Source organism: Nematolebias whitei, chromosome 15 (assembly GCF_014905685.2).
Source record: "Nematolebias whitei isolate Nwh7 chromosome 15, NemWhi1, whole genome shotgun sequence".
In the NCBI taxonomy this organism is placed as follows: Eukaryota; Metazoa; Chordata; class Actinopteri; order Cyprinodontiformes; family Rivulidae; genus Nematolebias; species Nematolebias whitei.
In genome coordinates, this window is record NC_056512.1 from 30529593 (window position 1) to 30537862 (window position 8270).

The 8270-nt window shown below is 40.9% G+C and overlaps 1 protein-coding gene across 1 annotated transcript in view; it reads left to right on the top strand.

Moving 5' to 3' along the window:
* Positions 1-4812: 4812 nt before the first annotated feature.
* LOC119421150 (ankyrin repeat and SAM domain-containing protein 4B-like) overlaps positions 4813-8270 on the top strand; it is a 5183-nt gene continuing 1725 nt past the window's right edge. Inside the window, exon 1 of the mRNA XM_037688540.1 lies at positions 4813-4823. Coding sequence (XP_037544468.1) covers positions 4813-4823 — 11 coding nt within the window. The remainder of the gene's footprint in view (positions 4824-8270) is intronic.

An 8270-nucleotide genomic window follows, 5' to 3' on the forward strand; every position in this document is an offset into this window, starting at 1 on the left:
GGTGCTCAGGTTTGTTTACGTTCACCCGGAAGTAGAACTTCTTCTTCTGTGTTTTTTTTAAGGAGAGTTTACCACACTGCGCATGTCAGAACTGCTGTTCAGAACAAAGCCCGCTGCATGTAAACGCTCATCATGAACTGATTGTGCCCATGTAAACAACACATTTGAATTATTCAAACAGAACACATTTCAATCCGGTCAGAGAATTCTGCGCATGTAAACATAGCTACTGTGGATCATGACATCTTGTGTCATAAGCTCTCAGAAATTGGTTTCTCAGATCATACCATTGGTTGGTTCTCTAACTATCTTTCAGATCGGAGGCAGTGTGTTCAATACAATGGTATTTCCTCCAGTTATTTAACAGTCAACAATGGTGTACCACAAGGCTCAGTCTTAGGACCCAACCTCTTTACAATCTACATAGGTAATGTAGGTCAGAGCATCCCCGATGCATCCTTACATTTCTATGATGATGACATAGTTGTTTATTGTCGAGCTAAAACAGTTGCTAAGGCTTTCCATCTTTTGCAATCTTCCTTTGACATTGTCCAGTCAGATTTGTTCCATCTCAAACTTGTCCTAAATGCCGACAAAACCAAAGGGATGCTGTTTTGGAAGCACAACAGCTCAGTGGTTAGCATTGTTGCCTCACAGCGAGAAGGTCCTGGGTTCAATCCCTGGTTGGACCCAGGGTCTTTCTGTGTGGAGTTTGCATGTTCTTCTCGTGTTTGCGTGGGTTTTCTCCGGGTACTCCGGTTTCCTCCCACAGACCAAAAACATGCATGTTAGGCTTCCTTCAGGCCCAGGCCTCCCTTGCAAAAGAGGTCTGTGATCTAAATGGGATTTGCCTGGTTAAATAAAGGTTCATAAATATATAAAATGTTCCATTCTGAAAAGTGATTTGTATGTTGAAATTTTGGATTTGTACACATTCATTCCATTTAAAATGACAGAAGTCAAAATAATTGGTTCCAGTTCCACCTCACCCCCAAGAAAAGTCCATCACCAGAAGTTTTAGCCCAGTAGAGGCACCATTCCTCCCCATGAGCTTTGCTAAAAGCTGTACTAAACACGATTTAAAAATGCCAAGTCAATGAACAGAGTTTCTATCAGTCACCTCATTCAGCTCGCAGCAGCGCATGAGGAGAGACAGCAAAAAGTCACTGTTTTGCAGCATTAGCCTAGCATTAGCGTTAGCACCTTCTTCAAAGACCATGTCAGAAATAAGCTTCACATTAAGCAGCTTTTCAGGCTCATCAAGGACCCATGGTGAAAGACTCTGATAAGCACAGTCACTTTTTGCCACATCCACTTTCTCCATTTCATTCCCTCTCAGAACGGTGTAGGTTGATGGTGATGGTGTACGCCTGAGTATACTGGAGGCTACTGAACAGGTCGTCCACCTTGATTTTCTGGGTTCATAACTCCTGCAAAGCTCTCAAACTTTTTAAACAGTGTTTTTCACCTCATTGATGGCAATGATGGATGCCTTCCTCCTCTTGCAGGGACTGAGGTGAAAATGATGGGAAGCTCATGCTCAAATATTCCCCTTCTGCTCACTTTAAACACCTCCAGTGGGCTTCTTCTTTTTCTGGTGCTGTTTGTTGGTGAGTAGCGAACAACCAGATGATCTGGAACTTGGACCAGGACATCAAACTCAGTTAAAGACTTTTGTTGCGTCTCTTCTACCGCACTGCTCAGCTGAGACACGAACAGAAGACTACCATCACTACCATGCAGTGTTACTGGCATTGTGGTTTTGAAAACACTTTTATACAAGTAAAGCACACAGTTTCAAACAGATATAATGGTATGGTACTGGTATTGGTATCCCATATGTCCTAAATCATTAGGTTTAGATATCAACAAATTCCATACTTTGTGTTTATGAAACAAACAAGAATGATTTATGTGTTCCCTTCTGTCTCTACCATGCTTTGAAGTCTGTCTGAGTTTGACCTGTCCCTGTAATAATGTCTCTCATAAAGAGAGACAGTTACATCCCATAACCTCTCCCCTCAAAACCCTCTTTCAAAGGTCTTTTTATGGGGGCAAGAAACCCAGGACACCCCTGGTTTCAGACCTGAGGTCAGCCCCTGAAGGGCAGCAGACCTTTAGGGACCTCCCATGAACGATGGAGGGAGGTCGACGAGGCAGGACATGAGGGCCCGACTGGCCCCAGGTACTGGCAGGGGTCCCTACCATCACCATGGAGATGGTTTCTACCCTGGTGTGTTTACTGTCAGAGGTCAGCCTAAGCCCTGCAAAGTTAACAAAGACTGGCATTGTCAGGGGAGCACTCTGAATATTAGCCAGATGACCTGCATACAGAGACCTCGTCTGTGCACATAACTTGTAGGAGATAACAAACCGTGCACAGGCTAGTTCAAGTCTTACTCATCGCTCCCAGTTTACCATTTATTTATTCTACTTTTCAGAATATCCTCACAGCCATGTCTGACCAACCTTACTAGTTTACCTGCTGCACTATTCGTTGAACAGTTTATCAATTTATTTAACATATTTTACATGTTTATCACTTTTCAGCTACTTAGCACTGTGCAAAAGTCTCGAGTCATTGCTGATCTTGTCATATTATATGACAAGATGTTTGTGTGATAATTTCTTTGGTTTTGATCAGTGATTCTCTTTGGACTTTTTCCACTCATTTGGGCATGTAAGTGTAAGTGTTTCTGACGGAGAATTTTTTTTTTTTTTTTTTACTTTTTAAGCTTCTATACTTTGATTTATGAATTATTCAGGCATCAAACAGTTCCTAAACTCAAAGGATGAACCAGTGTTGTCTCGACACAGAAAAGCCAACTTAGCAAGGAATTAATTTTAGAGAGGTTTTAGAGATTCTTTTTTTTTTTTACCAGCAGTTTGTCACAAAGCTGCTGTATCAATCTATGAAAAATTATATCAGTTTTTGCAGACATAAAGCAGTGTTTGGCTTCAAGAAGCTGGTTAACAAAAAGCTTTTTAGCTAAAGATTTATCAGATAAATGACAAAGAATGATGCATCTCCCAACTCCAGAGTCAGGTCTTTACTGGATCCCCCACCCGTTTCTTAAAAAGCATGATTTTCAAGTGCCATTAACCACCCACTTGTTCACTGTCATGGACAGACGCAAGGACCACGAAGAAAATTTGTGAAAAAAAGCTGCCAGAGAAAATGTTTAATAAATGTAGAAAGCCTGAAAATCTATTGCTCAAAGACCACTGTGAAAGGCTTCTTGGATGCCGGGTGCCAAATATTTAACCAAAGCTACACCTCGAAGCATTTTTGGTGCCTGTTGCTAACGTACGCACCCTAACTGATGTTTTGTTTTACTAAAGTCAGATACATTTCTCTACAAACTCAAATACTGCCAGTCATTTATTTATTTTTTGCTGGGACAGTGAGTTTGATGTTGGGGATGTTGTTTTCATACCTGCAAACTCGTCGCGTTTTGGCAAAAATTGCTGATTTCAAACAAAATTTGTAATTTACTTGAATCATCTAGATCCAAATATTTTTTTTGGGGGAGGGGGGGGGAGTTGTCAGAGGCATGGTAGATGGCATATCCCATTGACTGGACTTGCATAGCGCTAGCTTAGCACTACGTTAGTGCCAGCAGTTGTCGACCGGGGGGTTAGGATTTTTTTATACCTTTATTTTACCAGGAAGACATCCATTGGGATCATCAATCTCTTACAGGGATGTCCTGGGAGGATGTGTGGGAAAAGCAGAGTGCTACATCTGTAGCATCTTAGCTAGTGCATCTGTGAGCGCCACTAGCTTAGCGCTACATTAACGTTTGAACAATGTAGTTGTCTGCCAGATGCACCAAAATTTTGCTGTAAGATTAGAAAAGTCCAGCTGATTGTGTTCTAGACCTTGAAGGAGAAATGTCCTGTTAGGGAGACAGAAACCAAGTAACACAAGTTTTCTGGAAAGTAAAATTGGTAAAATCAGTGATGGGGAAGGAATAGTGGAAAGAAAAACAATGGGAGGAGGGATGGATGTTATTAGGCCTGTCACAATAATACATTTTGCTGGGCGATTAATTGTTTCAGAAATTATTGCAATAAACGATAATATTGTTTGAAAGTTGACAATAATTAGTAATTACTGTCAAATTTAAGAAGAAATGTTTGTTCATTTGTTTTGCTTGCAGTACATTTTTCGACCACCAAATGGCAGTATAAGACTGTTTGAACCGAAGGATGGATAGTGAGGGAGCGAGCAGCGTGTCTCTTTAAGAAAAATGGGAGGGATGCCCCTTGACGTGACATGGGCTGTCTCTCTTCGGTTTTCAAAATGGCAGACGCTGGTGTGGTTTGAGCTCTTTAGCATAGCATTTGTCACACAAAGCTTTTAATTAAAAAAAAATCAGTAAACAAGTTATCCGCTTCTTTTTGCGGAGAAAAACAACTTTTTAGACAAAGGCACGGGTTTCAACCGTGAATTTTTGGAGCTTCAACAAGACGGAGGTTTATTCCCGAGGTCAGCTTGTTAGCTTAGCTTGTAGCTTAGCTTCTCAGCTTAGCTGCCTTTAACGAGCCAAAAACGCTATTTTGGACGGTTAAAACAGATTTTAAAGAGAAAGGGGGAGGAGTCAGAGAAGAGCACTGGAGTTGAGAATTTTGTCATCCAGTGTCTTCAGTAGAAAGAGAGAGGCACTAAGAAACGATTAAGCCGATAAATGAAAGTGAGGTCGATAATTTTCATTTATCATGAGATTAATTGATTTATTGTTTATTGCAACAGATGTTATTCCAAGTAGATTGTGAAGGAAAGGGTAAAAGTTATGAAGTGTAGAAATTATGGCACCAAGGTAGGAAGGAACCTGTAAACCTACTTTTGTTTTAATAATTACGTACAGGATGACAAAACTGACAAAAGTGTTTGTTTGTATTTTTATGGTGGTACTGTTCCTTGGCACATTGTAATTTTGTGTTGTGAAGGCTGCATGATGCAGGTCATTTTTTTGTTATCAGTAGACCTCTATCACTAAATCAGATTATTTAAAAAAACAAAACATTAAATTCAGTGTTGGCAGTTATCAAAAAGTCCCCTGTTCATTGGGTAAAGTTAATATTCTTTAAACATGCAGCTGAGTGTCACCATTGCACAATGGCACGTTGTGTTACAAATTAAATTAAAAAAAATAAAAATCAAGTGCTCCCCTAAAGTCATTGATAAATTGTGTCACATTCATTTCATTATCTTAGCCATAAGAGTGAGTTTAAAAACAGGATGATGCATAAATGGACTATTTGACCGAGGAATCTGTTTCTAAAATAATTAATGTATCAAGTGTTTACATCTGTAGGTAAACAGATGTTTACCAACTCGTTAAAATACACCAAAATGCAATCGATCTATTTTGTTTAAATTTTTCAAGAGAACCCCGACTAGGCGCTAGGTTTGTCACCTTTCTCATCCCTTGTGAGTTTGCAGGTATGTGTTTGTTATTCAAAAACAGAAGCTGAAGGTGATAAAGTGCCCTGTCAGCGATAAGTAATCCCTCCCACACACACACACACACACACACACACACACATCACCGCATCCTCTTCAAGAGAAATTTTCTCTTTTATTAACTCTGATAGGAAGAGAGGCATCAAAAGGAGAAAGTTTTGCTGCAGCTTTGGGCTCATCAAAGTGTTTGTCGTCTTTGTGCTGTACTTTTTTGGGTTCGGTCCACTGAGACTAAAAAGGGCACCTACTGACTTGCTTCCAAGAACGTAGCAGTAATCCTGAACAGAGGCTCCCCTGTGGCTCTAAAGACCCCTGTTCAGCAGACACTGGTGACTGCAGCAGGTTCAAACTGTGAGCTCCTTCATATTGGCCGTCTAATCTGTCCAAGAGCTCTTCATGGTGTCTCCTGTTGCAGATGAGGTAGGTTCACGAAGCAGAGCTGCTCCGTCAGAGGTGTTGCTTCAATGATACAAAGATGTCTGTTGTGTCTGAGGGTGCCCGTGAGCTGAGCTGTGCAGTGTCTTTTTGCAACAACTGATTTATTCTGGTCTTGGTTTGAAAACTAAAGTAGATCACTTTTTGGAATGAAGTTTTCTCCTGCGGGTTTTTTGAATTTTTAACTACTGTGTGAATGCTCGTTCTGCATTGGGGAGTGGTGGCGCAGAGGCTAGAGAAGATGGGCCTGTGATGGGAAAGTCGCGGGTTCAACTCCCGTTACCGTCAACATCAAAATGTGGTTGGAAAAGGTGAAACGCCCACACCGGTCTCCACCCTCGCCTGCCCCACCCTGGGCCCCTGAGCAAGGCCCTTAACCCCCACCACCTGCTCCCTAAAACAGGTCTCTCTTGAAAATGAGTTCTCATGACTCAGTGACTACCTGTCTCATTGACAATATTATCGTTTAGCACAATAATTTCTGAAATAAAGGGTAAATGCAACAACAACAAAAAAAAAGCATTAGCTATTTTTCAGATGTTGTTTTTAATTTTTAACAATTTTTTGGTTTTTTTTCCTCATTCTAACTACTTTTGCATACTTTGTGCTACTTTAGCCCTTCACATAGCAAAACATTCATCTTATTCAAGAGATGGGTGACTTGGTTTTTGGAATTTGATTCTTTTCAAAATATTTACCTTTATTTACAAATATTCTCACTTTTTTTTTTTTTTGTATAATCTAGTTCTGGATAGGGCAGCACGGTGGCACAACTGGTAGAGCTGCTGCCTCTCAGCGAACTGGTTCAAATCCTGGTCTGGGAGCATTTCTGGGTGGAGTTTGCATGTTCTCTCTGTGCATGCGTGGGTTTTCTCCGGGTACTAGAGTTTCCTCCCACAGACTAAAAACATGCATGTTAAGCTGATTAGTAACTCTAAATTGTCCCTAGGTGTGAGTGAGAGAGTGAATGGTTGTTTGTCTCGTTTGTCTCTATGTGTCCCTGTGATGGACTGTAGACCCGTCCAGGATGTACCCCGCCCCTCGCACAGTGATTGCTGGACATGGGCACCGACAACCCCCATGACCCAAAATGGAATAAGCGGGTAAAGATAATGGATGGATGGATGGGTCTCTATATATGTGTCCATGTGATGGACTGGAGACCTGTCCAGGGTGTACCCTGTCCTCACACACTGATTGCTGGACATGGGCACCGGCAACCCCCATGACCCAAAATGGAACAAGCGGGTAATGGTAATGGAGGTAATGGATGGATGGTTCTGGATACTTGTTCTGTTTATGTCCTTTTATGCTACTTTTAGCAAGGGTGGTGCAGGGTTAGAAAAGACAAGCTGGAAGATCGCTGGTTCAACTCCTCGGACTGACAGCATAAAAATGTGGGTGGGGAAAGGTGAAGCACCCACACCTGCCTCCACCCACATTTGCCCCACCTTGGGCCCTTGAGCAAGGCCCTTAACCCCCACCATTTGCTCCCTCGGACACCCTATGGCAGCTCTCTGCTCCACGCAGAGGGCTGTGGTAGCTCAGCGGTCTGTGGTTGCGTCAGGTAGGGCATCCAGTATAAATTAAAAAAACAAAACAATTGCCAAGTCTTCGTGTTAGTTTGCTGTGGTGACCCCTGAGGAAGGGAGCAGCCGAAAATATGCTACTTTTAGCAGTTTTCAGCCAGCCTTTTGCTACTGTTATCTAGATTTTTACTACTTTTAGCTATTATTTTGCTATAGTTGGTTTTTAGTTAGCATTTTGCTATTTATAGTTAAAGCATTTCGCTTCTATTAACTTTTAGTTAGCATTTTGCTACTTTTAGCTTGTAACCAGCCTTTTGCTTCTGATTAATAGATTGTTGCTACTTTTAGATATCATTTTTCTGCTGTTAACTTTTAGTTAGTCTTTTGCTACTTAGCTAGTTTAAATTTTTAGCTAGTATTTTGCTGCTTTTAGGTTTTAGCTCATGGTCTGCTCTTTTAGCTGTAACAGCTGTGTTTCAGCTTTTTCAGCAAATTTCATTGTCATACAAAATGTCATTCAGCACTAAACTGTCACACTGCTTTAAAAAAAAAAATATATATATATATATATATATATTACATAAAACCCTTTACTACTACTTCTAAAAAAGTTAAATCTGGTCCTCTGGACATTCAAGAAAACAAAATAAATTTTTTTTTAGAAACATTTCGTTTTTCATCCGAAAGACTTCTTCAGTCTGAGGTGCTGCATTCAGCTCAGTCTTATATATAGCACCTTCTCGTAGAAGCTGGTTTTGGTTGTCAGCAGCAAACTGGTTGATTTACTACGAGAAGGTGCTATTTATAAGACTGAGCTGAATACAGCACCTCAGACT